Source organism: Dysidea avara, chromosome 14 (assembly GCF_963678975.1).
Source record: "Dysidea avara chromosome 14, odDysAvar1.4, whole genome shotgun sequence".
Classification (NCBI taxonomy): Eukaryota; Metazoa; Porifera; class Demospongiae; order Dictyoceratida; family Dysideidae; genus Dysidea; species Dysidea avara.
Window position 1 is genome coordinate 10,317,271 of NC_089285.1, and position 18,713 is coordinate 10,335,983.

At 36.9% G+C, this 18,713-nt stretch overlaps 1 protein-coding gene and 1 long non-coding RNA gene across 2 annotated transcripts; one reads left to right on the forward strand and one right to left on the reverse strand.

Moving 5' to 3' along the window:
* Positions 1-912: 912 nt before the first annotated feature.
* LOC136244344 (uncharacterized) lies at positions 913-4,033 on the reverse strand. Its single transcript, XR_010695160.1, has 3 exons — positions 3,904-4,033; positions 3,668-3,853; positions 913-1,146 (listed from the first exon to the last, which is right to left on the reverse strand). It is a non-coding gene; the product is annotated as an uncharacterized lncRNA (long non-coding RNA).
* LOC136244343 (uncharacterized) lies at positions 3,718-18,713 on the forward strand. The gene is made up of 4 exons (XM_066035919.1): positions 3,718-4,031; positions 7,752-7,911; positions 15,410-15,537; positions 18,386-18,713. The coding sequence occupies exons 1-4, from the start codon at positions 3,786-3,788 to the stop codon at positions 18,563-18,565; spliced, it is 714 nt and encodes a 237-aa protein (XP_065891991.1). The 5' UTR covers positions 3,718-3,785; the 3' UTR covers positions 18,566-18,713.

An 18,713-nucleotide genomic window follows, 5' to 3' on the forward strand; every position in this document is an offset into this window, starting at 1 on the left:
CACTGTCTTTTCATCTTTATCTACTATATAGCTACACTCTTCTTCTTTTGAGGATCCAATTTCTTGTTTGCGTACTTTTCTTGTTTGTACATACTGTAAATAGTACCACCACTCACATTCATCGCACTGGACCTACAGCACAAATTAATGTGGATGTTGTTAACTTTAAAGAGTATATACATTCAGATAAGAGTAGTCCCATCCACAGTAAGTAGTGAGTGGCTATACAACACACTTAACAATTAAACAATGCTAGATAATATACATTCGTTACTGAAATATTCATTAGAACTCATAAACTCACCATAAAATCTCTGCCATGTTATATTTTCCTACTTCATCTCAGTAGGCAATGTGCATGCCTCATTCAATAGCAAAGATTCAGTTCAAAAAGAATTTATTGCACATGCAATTAATTATGCTAATAATGCTACGCTACAGCCAGATTTACATTAATTTGCAAACTGGAAGATTGCTTTCTCTACAGTTAAATCTCTTTGCTACCTCCCTCAATGTTATTGTATCAGCATTCTCCAGGTCTTCCTCTGTTTGGGCAATCATTACATTGTACTTCTCGAGCTCATCTGATTAAAATTGTCTGCTCAACACTCCTTTAGTGCATGCCATTAGGCACAAATATCCATTTTTAAGTGGAAGCTATAGTGTACTAGCTAAACAATAGATTATGTAGCAACAATAGAATAAAATATTTAATGAAATAATATACATATATGTGACTGAAAAAAATTGGCTAGATTTTCCAATGGATACAAATTAATTAATATGGTTGCTATCACATATGTGTGGGTATTGTTCTATAATTGTAGGGAAGTATAGGCTCTTGGGAAAATCTTTTATAAGCAGAATAGACCACCGTATGTAATATTATTAATCAATAATTGAAAGCACGCAATAACAACTAACTCTTACAGCTACAGTACACAATATTAATATTACAAGTATGCATAATGAATTATTACATCATGTCACATCATTACATTACATCATAAACTCTATTGCAGGTATGAAGGAGGAGTAGCATTATGTAATAATGGCCTGATTTTTCAATTTTCATTGCATTAATTAAACAATGGATCATGAATCCAATAGGAGTAATATATGTGTAGCAATTGCAGCCACAATGTACTGTGTGGAAGAAGAAATAAAGATTAAAATTTACAATACGTTTTCAGTGTATGTGGTTGCTATGCAACAGCTAGATAATTAACTCGACTATTCTAAAGAACATACAGTACTAGTATACCAGCTTGTGTACTTTCAAAGTAATAGCATTTCCACTGTGGAGAAAAAAAGCACTTGTGCATTCAGGAGTGGAAGCGTAGAATGTGACAGCTTTATTATCAAAGTCAACCACTCATAGTATTATTGTGAAATATTACATCATCTGCAGTTTCACAATTGGTGTAACATTCCTGGAATGTCAACAATCTACAAACAGTACACAACACTATTAGTCAGTCAGCAACTTACTGCTTTCAAATCTATACTTAAACATTAATTGTTTCGAAATGTATATAAACCTATATATCACCAAGCCTGGAGTTTGATTGTGGGTTTAATTTCACTCAACTGAGGCTACCTTAAAATATGTACGGCCCCCACTGATCATCTTTTTCATCTTTCTACTGTTGACTGGATTAATCTAATGGAAATTCTATGAGTTAATGTTAATCAAGAGTAAATTTACTCTTGGTTAATGCAAATTGGTTACTTTATTGATACAAACATACCGGCTTTGTTAACCTATCACTACAATAAAATGTGTTTTGTGCATATCACACACACACACACACACACACATCATCCATTGCAGCCACACATCATCCATTGCACACACACACACACACACACACACACACACACACATCATCCACACACACACCATCACACATCATCCATCAATGTGAACCATCATCCATTAGTTAGCAAATGAGATGATGGTTCACATTTGCTAACTAATGGACAAATGGGTTTACATTTGCTAACTAATGGACAATTGTGGACAATCATCTCCTACATATCACATACACCACAGGAGTGCATGCTATGTAAAGCACATTTAGAGCATACCACATAATTATGCACAAATACACATTTTATTGTAACATGTCTGTGTAATGGCTTAGACCAAAATAAGTTTATTTATTGCACATAAATTCAATAAAATTGATGCTTTTATGATACATCCTACTACCTCTAAATGATAAAAGATGCCATGTACACCAATATACGGTCACACTGCTTGTCTTGTGTGCTTCACACACTATATCCTGAAAGTGTGCCTGCACCCCAAGGGTGTGCTGCTGGTTGAGTGTGCTATGACCACCTCAGTTTTAACAATGTAGGTTTGCATCATGCAGTAAAGCAAATTATATCTTAATTACAGTAAAGCAAAATACATCTCATGCAGTTCTAGATAATAGAATAGCTAATCATACCAAAATATGATTGCTCTATAGATGTATATAGCTACCTAGCTAGCTCAATCTTCACTGAATTACAGAAAACGCTTAGCGAGACTAGCCCCTTCCCCCTCCCTCTTCCCCAAAAAGAAATGAAAGCAGAGTGCCATCCGGCATAGTCAATAGGTACGGCAGTGCAAAAAACTTTCTGCTTGATATTATATGCAAAGCAGGTTAGCTATAGCCTATACTCAGATGGTACGATTTTCCGTACCATACGCGTATGGTTGTACCGTACGCGTATACGCATATGGTATGTACCATACGCGTATGGTACAAAATACACATATGGTATAGAACAGAATTACCAAGTTGCAAAATGACTAGCAAATAATGAGTCAATGAATTCTCCGTATCACATGTCTCCCTGCACTAACATTAAAGGCAATTGATATAGGTTCTGTAATGTTGTATCAAAACATTAGCTGAGCTAATTGAAATTTTTGCTAACCAGCTGGATTAGCTACTATACTGGACTGAATAAGTTGTGTTATATCAACAAGGAAATATTTACAGAAAGTTTTCAGTGAATGTTAAACAATGTGTCTTAATTAATTGCTAAGCCATATATGGGAATTTAAGAGGAAGTATTTCCTTTTTCATTGTTGGCTATAATAATTATCCACCTGTATCCTGTTATGATTGTGTTTAATAAAATGTTGTAAAATAGATGACCTAACAAGGAATATGTGCATTGTTTAAAGTGATAATTTTAGGGGGGACAAGGAAGCTGTGTCATGCATGCTATCATGAGTCAACACCTTACTTGTGTTGTCAGTCGGGACACAAAGGAGGACAAAGGGAAGTCCATGATGCAAGCATTGTACATATTGCAGTTGGCAAAAAGGCATGCATGTCTCAGGACAAAGCAACAAAGCCTGTAGCCATATCCATTGTTGAGATATGAAGGCAGTCAGACAGCATAAAATTCTGTTATATAGAAAGATTTTAAAATTTCATCAAATTTATGGGATCGCTCCAAAGATATTTAGGGGCTTGGCTATGCCTAGGAGGTTTGGGTTTTTTGCCCCAACAATAGGTAATCATCACCCAAAAAACAGTCTTTCATCTTTCCTTTATAGCTAGCTAACAGCTTGGCAGTCACTGATGATCCCTAACTGAACTGTAATTACAGTTATATAAATTAAAATAGTTGTGATTTAGAGTCAAAAGTATCGTCTCACGTGAATAGCCCCCAAGGTTTAGTAGCTTCCGAGTACTGAATCTCTAATCGAGCGGCGCCCGCCATTGGTAATTAGGGTAGGACGCTGCCTGACTTCGACTTCGACTGGGAGATAAGTGATGGCCTGTTGCTGCTATGTTGGCGAGAATCTTTGCCGCTGTTTATTCCTTCGCCGAAAAAAGAGAACCTGCTTACAAGGGTGGCAAACAATTTACAAATATTTACAAGAAACTTTACCTCCAGTTTTGCCGCCAGAAGATATCGATAAAAATAACTTTACCGTTGTCCAATACAAGAACCTCCGTCTCAAGATTTATGGCAAGATAGTAGTGGATGAAGTCTTATACACACTAGTGAAATGGGAAGTAAGTGCATCGAATTAATAGAGTATATCAGGACCGAAATGGAACGTGGATATTTCTGGCTAGCTATAGCTATAGCTATAGGGACTGTCCAGAATGGACTAACAATTAGATTGTAAGTGTAGGTCTATTGTTTATGCCTTTTACATCAATAATGATGGTTTTTCCTCCATGATGGCCCCACCTGGAGATTGTGCCAATTGGTTCAAAAGGCCTCACCCATTGGGGACCTCTTCAGACCACCCAGCACACTGGCATGCACTTAGCTATCTGATAAGTGCATAGTTCATGCATGTGGCAGTGCATGCATAGTTTGAATTCATGCCATCGATAAGTGCATAGTTGAACTTGATCATTGTCCTAGTTGCCAACTCAATGTTATATTACTATATTTGCCATTAACTGAATGTTTGCCATTAAATTATGTAGTACTATATACTTTCATTATATGCTATTATCATGAGTTAATAACTTGTGGTATTAGCTATACTAGATAATATATCACAGAGTGTCCTGACAATATACTGTTACCTAATGTAGATTATATAAGGTAGATTATAATGCACATAGCTATGCATGTAATCAAGACACACGGTAGTGTGTCGTGTGGCCCAAGAAGCCGGCGCGGCACACCGTGAGTATATTAACAGGAAGAAAGTAAACGCGATTTTCACACCTTTGTAGCAGGGGCGGATCCAGGGGAGGGGGGCTTTGGGGGCTGAAGCCCTCCCTTCATATTTAGGCTTTACTTAATCAATATGCTAAGTATATTATAATGAAATTTTGTCTTAGCATAATTATATGATCACTAATAATATAAATACTCATAAAACCACCTTATAAACATCTTTCCAAGGTATTATCAGTGGATTTATGCTAAAGTTTGTGTAACAAGGACCTGGATCAGGATTGGAGGTGTACAAGATCGAGATACTCTAATATAGAGTAGTCAGCTAACTACTCTAATAGAACATTCACTGGAAACACGTAGTTGGTTCTGTTATGGAATTTTTCCAAATCTGCCTGCACCTATACATACAATGAAGTGCATTGGTCTGTTTAAAGGGCTTCATTCATCTACTTGTGTAGTCAGTTAATATGTATGGCAATACTTAATTCAGGTACACAATTTCCATTGAAAATGCTCTCAGATTCAATCTTGCATTGTTCAAATTTTCCACTTTCAACATTCTTATTCTAACATGCACCTATTCAGTGTTGTGAGCCATTATAATAAACAAAAAATAGTACAGCTGAAAATACCAATGATTCTATTTTTGTACTTAAAGTTTCTTTGGTAAAGCACAGTATCTATATATAGCTTAGCAATTTATGTGATTACTTTTTAATAATGTATAAAATGCATGGCAGTTATGAAATCTAGACAAGTGCATGCCTAGAGCCAACCTGCCCAGCTATGCGAGCTATGAAATCAAAAGTTGTGTAGAATGCTATAAAATTATCATTTCTTACTTTCCATCTTTAATTTCGTGAACTTACCATGAAAACGTATAGCTTAGATATTTTACTCAGAAACAAGACTACACAAAAGATTGAGATATTCTAATAGAACAGTCACATAGATAAGCAATATAATAGCTTCTTGCTATGGCTAGAGCAAGTGAAGAGATCAAGATACTCTAATAGAGTACTGTAGCTATATGCTGTTAGAAATGGTCAATTACCAAAGATTAATGCTGAGCAAAATATATAATTCTGTGCAAATATGTAGGTATATAATTATATACTGAAAAGAAAAACTGGTGGAAGAAAGTAGATTTATCTAAAAAGGGGGAGGTTGCCTAAGTGACCTCCCTTATTTTATAGCTATGATCCCTAATTGAACTGAAAATTCCTAATTTTTCCTTGTACTTGTTTGTTTACTTTTTGTAACATAACAGTAAAAACAAACTAATGTCCGCCATAATACTATTTTTGTGTAGTGACGTTCACTACTACTTTAGTAGTGGTGTTTATCACCATGTAGTGACGTTCACCACCATGTAGTGATGTTCACCACCATGTAGTGATGTTCACCACCATGTTCACCACCATGATGTAGTGACATTCACCACCATGTAGTGACGTTCACCACCATGTAGTGACGTTCACCACCATGTAGTTACGTTCACCACCATGTAGTGACGTTCACCACCATGTAGTGATGTTCACCACCATGTAGTTACGTTCACCACCATGTAGTGACGTTCACCACCATGTAGTTACGTTCACCACCATGTAGTGACGTTCACCACCATGTAGTGACGTTCACCACCATGTAGTGATGTTCACCACCATGTAGTTACGTTCACCACCATGTAGTGACGTTCACCACCATGTAGTGAAGGTCACTACATAAGTAGTGGGTATTGTGGTAGAAATTGGTGAAATTCACTGCTAATTTTTAGTGTATCACTGGTAAACCAGTGCATACCACATCAAAAGAAAAAATGGTACCATACTCAATGTTTTTATCTAAATGTGTGCCCTAACTATTATAAATTTATTAAAAAACTTAACTATGTTCAGCAGTTACACAGTGTTACAGACAAAGAAAGACCATCACGAGAAGTATCTCTACAATCAATCCAGTTAGTATAGCCAATATCCATTACAAATGCCATCACACACACTATAGCAACTATGAATCAGTACCTTGTGCTGTCATCAAGAAGATGTTGGACACAAAGGAGGACAAAGGTAAAAGTCTTCCTTGTTTGTTGTACTGCAGTATGCCAAATGACACCTGTCGGGCTGAAGTGACTTTCAACAGTGAAAAATCAAGCTCATAGACTTAGCTGTTATTGAGTTAGCTATGTTTGTCTGAAGGCAGTTAGTTAGTCAATCAGCAGAAAACTTTTCTGTAATAACTTATCTGAAGCGCTAAGAAGACACTTTTGGGCTTAATTCTACCTAACCAATACTGCCAAGGTCAATAATCTTTGTGAGGAAGTGCAAACATTCATGATCCTCAATACATAGTACCATACTGTTGATAATTAGAGGGAAATATTTGTTTGTAGTATACAGCCTATAACTTCCCATTTTCAAGCATTATGTATATTCTTCAGCCATTGACTTGATAGTAACCCCCTTTAGTGCCCTTCTTTTGTTCTGCCCTCCTCAAGGTCATAAAAATCTCATTATTTTAGCACAATTGAAATCCACTATTGAGCATTTGATCAGAGAGCATTTTCCTGGTACAACAAAGTATTACCACAGGGCACATAGTCAACAGCAGTATAGTTGGCACTGAACTTGAATGAAGAGAATTTAGCATGGTAAGATGGTGAGATAAAAGTGGGACCACATCACACCCCCCAAAATCATATACCAAAAGCTTGGGTGTATGAACTGTCAAGGACTAAATGATAATTATTATAACGATTATGATATGATAGCTAGTTATGTGTATATGTGACTGAGTCTGGGAAAATAGAACATGTGGCCACTAACTGTACCCCATCACATATCTCATCACTGGAATAGAGTATTTGCATCCTGTACTTATACATTTAATGTTTAATAAATGATGAAATTTGCGTGGCTATATAGCATAATAAAGTTATGAATCATTAAATTTTGAAAAGTAGGCAAACTTTATGTGCCTACATGCCCCATTTTCACAAGCCCAGTCACATAATACTTGAAAGCAATGTTATAGACTACATGTCTGATAGCCATTATTGCTTGTGTTTTAATTTTTCTCATGTATTGCACTAGTACTACCACATTGAGCGATATGCCACATGGATGCGATTTGATAACATAACAGAGGGAGTGTGTTTTATACAACACCAGGCAGCAGGCACCACTTATCAGTATGGTTTAACTGAGACAGGACCATGGAATCCGTTACCATCATCTGCACCTTTTGGAGACAGTGAGTCATGTGTACATATTAGAATTATGTGAATATGCACTAAAACAGCTGAGCTGTGCAGTACAACCTCTAGTAGGAATAATTATGATCAAATGTGAATTAACTGCAGCAATACAAATTTGTAACAATAACATTACAGTTTAATTGACAATATTATAGCTGTCACTTCCTGGCTGTTGCCTTTGAGGCATACAAGGTAACCTGGAGGAGACTAAGTGTGGAGCTTGACTAGACATTGGCTGGCCTGCAGTTTGAATCCTGAGGTTTGAGGGATATTTTCCTTTGTTTGACCCATTTTCTGTTCTGCGTGCCTGCCTTGCCTTGCCTTGCCTTGCCTTTCCTGCCTGCCTGCCTGCCTGCCTGCCCTGCCTGCCTGCCTGCCTGCCTACCCTGCCTGCCTGCCTTCAGACAAGAGTTATTTGATAACAGCTATATAAGGCTATGGGCTTTTTTTTTCACTGTTCGATGTCACTTCAGCTTGACAGGTGTCTTGGCATACTGCAGTATTTACAATTCACACATCATGGACTTACCTTTGTCCTCATTTATACCCCATTTCTTTTTGCTAACAGCCCAAGGTGTCAATTTGCGGTAGCACAATGGCTTTCTATGTTCGTAACTGTATTTTCCGTGGAGACTGGCAGAGGTGCTTCTCTTACTGTTCTTCACTTGTAATGCTATGTAGCAGGCTGAACATAGCTGAAAGCAAAGCATAATGCCCAATTCACTGGTATTGATAATTGGGGTACACAAATCGTCCATATTTTTGTGGTGACTGGATTGATTGCAGAGGTGCTTCTACTGTTCTTCATTTGCAGAGCTATGTAACGGACTGAAAGTGAAGTGTAATGGCCACTTCAATTTCCAGTCAAAAGTGAATTAGTAGTTTATAGTTTGGACATGCGTTCAGATGAAAACATTAACACAGGTACTATTCTTATGATATGATATGTGTGGGTTCACCAGTACAAGTATGAGGAAGTTTAAGTTCAATAAGGGACCATAGGAAAAAGTAGGAAGCAAGAGAGGTCTCCTACACCTGCAGATACTCTAGTGGACATTTAATCCCTACTTCAGTCATGAGCATAGACTGAATAAGGGATTAAATGTCCACTAGTACATCTACAAGTGTAGGCAACCTTCCTTTATCCCTACTTTCTCTATGATCTCTAATTGAACTTAAAATTCCTAATTTTCCTTATATTTTAAACTGTGTGGCATGTATATAGCTCTGGAAAACTTGCCTTTGTGGTTGCATGCTATAACAAACTCACTAGGAATTGTTGTGAAATGCACCTAGGTCCTCAGTAGCTATAATTTAAGGTGTATATTACGATCCACTGCAATGACGTTAATGCTAATAATTTTAACAATGCACACAGCCATTATTAAAATTTTTTATCATTAACATCATTGTAGCCATTTCTTGGCTGCCACCTTTGATTTCACAACTTTTTCACCCAGGTTTTTTAAGGCCGCACCATTTTTTCACAACTTGACTGTTTTCTGTGGATTTTACTTCTTTTTGTACTTTATAAGGTCCCAAAACCAGCCTATGGCTGACTTTGATGTTTGTTTTTACTCACATTCTTCTTTACTATGCAGATACAATGATGATTATTGAAGACAGACTTATAAATGTATTTTATTACATGATTTAATTCAATATTTGATAATCATACAGTACGATAGTACTATATAGTAGGGACCACAAAGGAGTAGGCGTGGCCCATGAAATAGCATCACCCAAAAACCAGCCTTAATTTTCCCTGATGATGATGAGGCTGTATTGGTTATGTAAAACTAAGCCCAAAAAAGCTTTCAGATCGACCCGAAATGCTCTTAACGAGTTGCAATTTTAAAAATAATTTATTTAATGGAATTTTCTACTGACTGACTGACTGAGTAACTGACTGACTGATGCCTTCAGGCGTAACTCGATAAACGCTAAGGATACGGGCTTGCTTTTTTCACTGTTTGACGTCGCTTCGGCCTGACAGGTACCAATTGGCATACCGCAGTACGTACAATGCCTTCTTCATGGACTTACCAGTGTCCTCCTTTGTGTCCCATTCATCTTTGCTGACAGCGAAAAGTGTCGATTTGGTGATAGTACATGATGGCTTCCCTTTGTAATGGAAATTGTCCGTATTTGTCATAGTGGCTGTTTTGATAGCAGAGGCGCTTTTCAAACAGTTCTTGATTCGTACTGCTGTGTAATGGGTTGAACATAGCTGACACGAAGCATAATGGATATTTCACTTTTCAGACGATAATTTTTAAAAATATAACTGGGGTGTGCGGCACCATTTCTTTCTATATTATTATCATACAGTATGATAGTTACTGTATAGTAGGGACCACAAAGGAGTAGGCATGGTCCACAGAATAATATCACCCAAAGAACAGCCTCAATTTCCCCTGACGACGATGAGGCAGTATTGGTTAGATAAAACTAAGCCCAAACAAACTTTCAGATCTACCCGAAATGCTTTCAACAAGTTGCTATGGAATTTTAAAAATAATTTATTTAATGGAAAATTTCTACTGACTGACTGACTAAATAATTGACAGACTGATGCCTCAGACAAGCGTAACTCGATAACGGCTAAGGCTACGGGCTTGATTTTTTTACTGTTTGACATCTTTTCGGCCCAACAGGTGCCTTTTGGCATACTGCATATGTACAATGTATTCTTCATTAACTTTCCAGTGTCCTCCTTTGTGTCCCATTCATCTTTGCTACGAAAAGTGCCAAGTTGGCGATAGCATATGATGGCTTCCCTTTGGTGATAGCATGTGATGGCTTCCCTTCGTAAAGGAAATTGTCCGCATTTGTCATAGTGGCTATTTTGATAGCAGGGGTCCTTTTCGAACAGTTCTTGATTGGTACTGCTGCGTAACTGGTTGAACATAGCCGACAATGAAGTGTAATGGATACTCACTTTTCAGATGATAACCATTTCTTTCTTTCAGTATGCTTGGATTGCAGAGGTGCTTTTCGAACAGTGCTTGATTCGAAATGCTGCGTAACGGGTTGAACATAGCTGACAATGAAGCATAATAGATACTTCACTTTTCAGACAATCATTGGGGCATGTGGTGCCATTTCAGATGCGGTATGTGTGGGTTCACCAGTCATAATTTTATAGAAAAAAACGTTAACAAACAAGAAAATTTGAAATTTTCAGCTAGAGTAGGGACCATAATAACACACCGATAAAAAGTATTGAAACAAGCTGGAGTAGTGCATGATGTTATTATTACAGTAAAACGATAATAAGTATTATATCCCTACTGTGCACTTCCATTATGGTATCTTGGAGCACAGTAGGGATATAACACTTCTTATTGTTTTACTGTGATTTAATATCATGCTTGTTTCAGTGCTTTTTATCAATGTATTATGATGGTCCCTACTCTAGTTGAAAATTTCCGAATTTTTCTGTGTACTTGTGTTATTGTAATACTCTACACTTTTTGAGTACTTCTAATAGAACATACATAGAATGTTCTAGAACTTCCATGGTAGATCTATAAAATAACAAATGTTTGATTATAAGTAGATTTCAACTAGAAATTTCATTTATAAAGTAAGTGAGGTGATCAGCCAAGGTAGCAGTGGTTTAGTGAGTAAGGATGCAGGTGTTAGATATGGACATCACTGGTTCAAACTCTGGTAAGGTTTTTCAACATTTTTGTACACATTTTTTACCCTGTTGTGACTGCTCTATTAGAGTATCTCGATCCCGAGATTTTACATTTGTTTAGTCTTTGCTATATAACTTTGTCGCTGTAACTCTATTGCTATTCAAACTATCTAAAGACACTGCTATGATGATCAGCTTATCTACACACCAATGTTCCCTATATTTGGTTTACTCTGTAGCCGTGACAGAAGTTTGATCTTTTTTTACGCGAATAAACGCTCATAACTGTTTGGATATTTCTCAGATTTACAGCAAACTAGGTATGTGAATCCACCATTACATGCTCTTATTTTGTGCCAAAGATCGAGATAATTGAGTAACATGTTTGCGTTATAGTAATTTTGCACAAAGTGTGCGAAAAGAAAAACTGAAGCCCCCATAGATCCCCCCCCCGTATGGTGGGATCTATTCTATGGAACGAACAGAACGGAATCATAAACTAAACTACGGAACAGAACGCTTTCTCAAAATGAAGCCTGCAGTTTACCATTGCTGAAACTTCCCTTACAAGTTATTGATGGACCTCCAGCCGGTGATTAAACAAAGCCCCAAGAAAGATAGAAACAATTAAAGGACTGATTGTGGGTTTTAGTCGGTTGTCATTAGTAACGAAGTACTTATTGTGGAATTAGCTGTCTCAGTGATGTTTATCTAAGAAATCAAGAAGAGCAGTTAATGGATCACTTATTTTCACTGAAGCTTGTACTTGTTTATGCTTAGTGTGACTATAGACTACAGTCTGGGGCCAGCATTTCAATCATAAATCAGTACACTGAATGTTGTATGCTACTAAGGAAACAAGCAGAAAGGCAATGGTGACAAGAAAGAGCCAGCTGAAGGAACTCAGTAAAAATGTGAGGAATTTTGTGCAGTGTGTGAAGCGCAAACATTCTGGCGAACTGAGTGCCACAACAAGGCTATTTTCTGTGAAAATCAATAAAGTTCATGGATTCATTAACACTGCAGTGGACTAAAACCAGTAGTGAGTTGAAATTTCTCTGTTGTATGATAAAGAGCTTGCCAAGTATTCGACTGTTAGCCTTGAATCAATACTTGAGACTACTGACAAAATCAACCAGATCTCCTAAACCTTTCATGCATCCATGCTCATAGCCACCAGACCTTGATTTGGACCAAGATCCTAGGGATTTCTAGAGTGTAACATTTCACATGCTTCTTTCCATACAATGAAACTAGCATGTACTGTAATTTGCTGCAACAGTGTGGCTTGTGTGGGCTCCTTGGGAGTCTACCTTGAAATATCAACTACAGCAGATCTAGTGCAGAGCACGCTTTGTAGCAAGAACCTGTGATCCCACTGGACCAGCTGCATGGACTAAGAATCCTCACTTGAAAATAACGGTGAAAAAATGTTAAGATTATCCCAACATGTGAAGTTACTTGATGTGCATACATCCACTTAGCAACATATTCAAGACAAGAAATTACCACCTTTTAATCTCCAACCTTCACCTTCATCCAAGACCCAGCTCATACCAGTCCACCTTTATTCCATCAGTGATTTTGTGAAATTATATATCTAACCTAGCCAAAGACTTTGCCACTCTAATTCACATCATTTCTTTATAATCACCATATTGTATAATTGCCGCTATGTGTATATCTTCATTTGTAAAGTACAAAATAGCTAGGTATGTAAATTGTAAGGTAGGATTCTATATATTGACTAAGAAAATTTAAAACAAACTTATAATTTAGAAGACAATAATTATGACAGTCAATTTACTTTAATTTGGATATTTAATGTCTTGCAACCCAAATCTAGGCTCACTCGTCTTTGACTGCCATCTAAAAGATTATAGTAAAGAAGTTTTCAGTCAGTAAGAAACACCAACAAGAGTATCATCCAACTCACATGTACTTGTAAATAGTACAGATACTTTATTAAGTAGCACACAATAATTATAGACTATTAGAACATAATTATTTATGTACATAAGGCAAGAATTTTTAGTTAAAAATATGATACGATTTTCTTTTTACTAAGAGAAAAATTCTTATCAATGTCCAAAAATTTGACGAATCCATGCATCTCATCAACCTTCACATTGGTGGTCTAAACTTTCTGAAAGTGATACCACGTACTATGTGTTATGATCAACTAGCCTTTTCCTGTCACACCAGTGTCTTTCTGGACAATTTCAGGAAATTCTACTGTGATTATGCTCTGAAACCAATGAAATTGATAAATATTGTACTATCTCATCAATATCAGCAGAAACAATAACTGCATGACATCATCCAATCAGCTATACTGTATACATCCAGTAACAGCCTCACGATCATGTAATAAATGAATTGAAGAGCACTACTAGGGAAACAATCATTGAGAAGGCTAATCTAGTTGCTAATGAAAACTAACAATCAATCCTTTAATAGGGTTTTTTTGATCACACGCTACCACTGGAGGTCTGCTGATAACTTGTAATGACGATAGTTTCAACAATGAGTTGCCGCAATTTGAGAAAGCACTATAGTTTAGTCCATCATTCTATTCTGTTCTGTACCATAGATCCCACCTGTTTAGTTAATGGATCCATGCACTTATAGTGTTCACAGAATATAGCCTCCTTGTGGCACACAGCCCAGTCCGCCAGAATGTTTGCGCTTCACACACTGCACAAAATCCCTTACATTTTGACTGAGTTCCTTCAGCTGGCTCTTTCTTGTCACCATTGCCTTTTTGCTTGTTTCCTTTGTAGTATACAACATTCAGTGTACTGATTTATGATTGAAATGCTGGCCCCAGACTGTAGTCTATAGTCATACTAAGCGTAAACAAGGTACATACTGTAAGCTTTAGGGAAAATAAGCGATCCATTAACTGCCCTTCTTAGATAAACATCACTGAGACAGCTAATTCCACAATAAGTACTTCGTTACTAATGACAACCGACTAAAACCCACAATCAGTCCTTTAATTGTTTCTATCTTTCTTGGGGCTTTGTTTAATCACTGGCTGGAGGTCCATCAATAACTTGTAAGGGAAGTTTCAGCGATGGTAAGCTGCAGGCTTCATTTTGAGAAAACATTCTGTTCCGTAGTTTAGTCCATGATTCCGTTCCATTCCGTTCCGTTCCGTAGAATAGAATAGACCCCACCCCCCGTACAGCATAAGAAGAAAAAACACGAAGAAATTAAAATGAAACTTTGAACGCCCATATCTCACAAATGGCTGGTGCGAATTTAATCAAATTTGCTGTGTGGCGTACCCTGCCTGGTAGAAATCTATAATGCAAAAATGGTGTGCGTTGGAGGAGGGGCCATGGAACCATGCACACGTGAAAAAGCTGTTTTCTTTCTTTCTGTCAATATACTGATGGTGTGGTCGCTGGCTTTCTTGGCCGCATAATACACTACCGTGTGTCTTGATGACTCCAGCCAAGGAAGAACAGCTGCAGATGATTGCATGAAGGTTAAATATATAGTAATTACTTTTCAGTTAGAACATATAGGCTATTCTATTAGGTTGCAAAGAATGTAGTCAATTGAAGCATTTGTAACTGTTCTATTAGAGTTGGAGGTAATGTGACTGCTCTATTACAGTATCTCATATTTTCGTAGCACTATATTGTACTCTGTTTCTCAAGCAGCTAGCACCTTCATTGCCTCAATGTTATTATATGTTATGAACTCTTGAAGGGATTATAGCAATGCCACTGGTTGTGTGCAACTTTGAAGCTATATCTCTTTAGGGAATACTATATTTTTTCATGCTAATAGTTTATGCAGCTGTGTGATTATAGTCTCTTTATCTTAATTAACAGCTATCATTGGTTTCTCTGGATTAGACGATTTCTCAGATGTTGAACTATTTAATGGCCAGTATGATCTATATTTGCAAGTCATAAATGAAAATGGTGGATATATGGTGCAAGTGGCAAGGAGAATAAATGTAAGTACTATATAGACTAAATCAGTTCTGCCATACATGTGAAAATATTGCTCAAAGAAGCATATATATATATATATATATATATAGGTGGCCTGGTAAGACTGACACTTTTAGAGTGGTGTAAATCCAGCACATGAGCACTAATATAATGATGGCTACCAATAGTATATTGTAACTGCCGGGAACGTTAAAGGCAATACTTAAATACGCAAATTACTACAGCTAACAGTGACTAGGTGAAACGTTGGTTAGTGACAAGTTAAAAGCTTGGATTGTATGCACTAAGGAATAGTTAAAACTTCAGACAAATGCAGTATATGTAAAATAGTAACATGAAGTCCTTGTGTTGTGACAGCAAAAGAAGAGCCAGTCTTGTAATGGAAACAATGAGAATTGTAGTAGAATAGACTAATATACTACCATGACTACTTTGTACTGTACACATTGCATCAGGTTGTAATGTGTTACCTTTGATACCAGTATTAGTGGATATATCTATCCAGCAGTTATGTGATTAAAAGTTAGATGAATCAGAAAGGCCACAAATATCACAGATGGGATCACACCACTGACTTATGAGTTGTAAGCTAGGATGTTAACCATTGTGCTATTGCTGCCAGGTACCCACCCCATAGTTTATAATAAGAAATTTGTGTAAGATGCAATCTATACCTGATGAGGTAGAAACCAAACCTGAACCCAACCCTATCCTAAGAGGTTAGCCTGTTAAGCGTGACATCTTTCACTGTGTTTGTTTTGCTCCTAAATCATGAAAAATTCATGCCTCCAAAACCCAACCATATTTGTTCAAATTACACTGTATAATTTTCTCCTCATAACTCTTTGGCCTGCTCCACTGCCCTTTTATGTATGTATGTACATATGTATGTATGTATGAATGTATGTATGTATGTATGTATGTATGTATGTATGAATGAATGTATGCATGTATGTATGTATGTATAAATGTATGTATGTATGTATGTATGTATGTATGTATGCATGTATGTATGTATGTATGTATATATGCATGCATGTATCAAACAGTATGGCAGTACTGTTTAAGTAGGAATAACCCAAAAGTAATATGCGCTGCCTAAAATGCTGCCTTTAAAAATCATCCTAGAGATATCTTATTCAACGCGAATATCACCTTTACAGAATAATATACCGCATTAAAAACAAGAAAACACTTACAAGATACAGAATTTTTTTTTTAAAATCACCCAAAATTTCAGTTTTTCATCTGCCAGCCAGCCTGCCTGTCTGCACTCTCTATTCCAGTATACACAAGGGTTTGTGATACAGTTACACTCATGAATATCTGGAACAATGGTAAATGAATAGTAAGTGGCAAGCACAAGAAGTGTTTTAAAAGGTGATAAATTGATGGTGAAAATGTTTAGCGGTTGACGACTGGTGAGTGCGGTTTATCTCTTAATAGGTTCAATGATTCATCTTGAAGCCACGCAAATTATATTGGGTTTCCTAAATCCAATTGTATATCATTGCATTAAAGACTTTGTTGGGATTTGTGGTCTCATTATCTAGCATACACTATTTTGAGGGTGGCTCAAGGGCTGTTTGATGTTTCTAGAAACTGGTCAAGATACCCTAATAGAGCAGTCACCCTAATACAACAGCAAAGGGAGGGAGGGAGGGGGCCATGTCCCAGACTTCATGGTAGTGTGCTTCTCACATTAAGGCATTTTTTCACATAAATTTAGCTGTAGAAAATTACAAAAGGTTTGGATTGAAAACCAGTCACCAAACCTAGAGCCCCCATACATTTTCTTTGAAACCACTATACACTAGTATATTCATTAATGTTAAACTAAAGTAGGGATCTAAGCAATAGAAAGTAGTGAAACAAGAGATGAATGATGGTATTACAGCATAGCTCGGTGGGAAAATCCCTACATTGGCATTTTATAACAATCACTTTGTTCAATGCCAAAGTAGGGATTTCCCACCATGCTATGCTGTGATACCATCATTCATCCCTTGTGTTTCATTACTTTTTATTGCTTGGATCCCTACTTTATTTTTAAATTAATAAGTTGGTATCTTTTTTTTTGTTATAGCATACAACTATACTGTTCTATTAGGGTGACTGCTGTATTAGAGATCTCAAGTCAGCCATTAAGCCACAGCATTATGAATAGAGCTAGGCCAATAATAACGGGGTGTGTCATCATGATAGATTGTTAAGAGGTATGGTCTCAGTGCTTGATCATTATTAATCATCCAAGATCTTCTTAATAGGCGTGGCATTGAACCTATCGTGAAGTTACAGGTATCTACCGAGCATAAGCGCCTCAATAAGATTACGGTGTCTAAATATGCTGCTCAAGGAAAGTATGATAGGAAAAATTAATGCCTCAATATGGTTTCAGTGTATGGAGACTAGCCTGATTGAAGATAAAAGGAAAGACAAGGCACAGAGGGCACAGACTCGTCAGAACCCCAAAAGGCACATCCCAGAGGTGAGTTTGTTATTGTGGCACGAAATGGTGCCCATATGCTGCTTTGTGTGGCCTCCAGCCTTGAAACTGTGGTCAGGCGGGCAGTCAGCTGCAGGCAGCCAGGTAGGCAGATGAAAATTTGAGTTTTGGTTGTTGTTTTTTAATTCTATATCCGGCCGCCTGTAAGTGTTTTCTTGTTTTTGATGCTGTATGTGATGTTAGATGGACTAATATTATTCCATAAAGGTGATTTTTGTTGCGTAAGATGTTCCTAGGGTGATTTTTAAAGGTGGCAGCTCACGTAATTTTTGGGAGATCCCTACTACCATACTGTTGGATACAAAATTTTTTGTATGTTTATTACACAATATCTCTTATAATAGCAAGCTGATAATTTATCACGTTTTGATCTGAGTGAGCCTAATGCCATCAGGCTTGTTGTTGATCGGAATTACTATCTCAAGTTTGATAGAGGCACTACACAGATAGTTGCGGATCATACTTCTGGATCCCCCTCTAACAATCCTGACTTTAGCTTTAACATAACAATATATACTGATTAATAATAGTGATGGTTTGTGTATGGCTAAATATGGTAAATGTTTTTTTCTCTTAAACTTAAAGATTTTGTTTTACATTCTTATATAGTGTAGAACCTGACTATGTTTTCATGAAGGAATGAAATTGCCTATTCTACAACACTAAAATAGA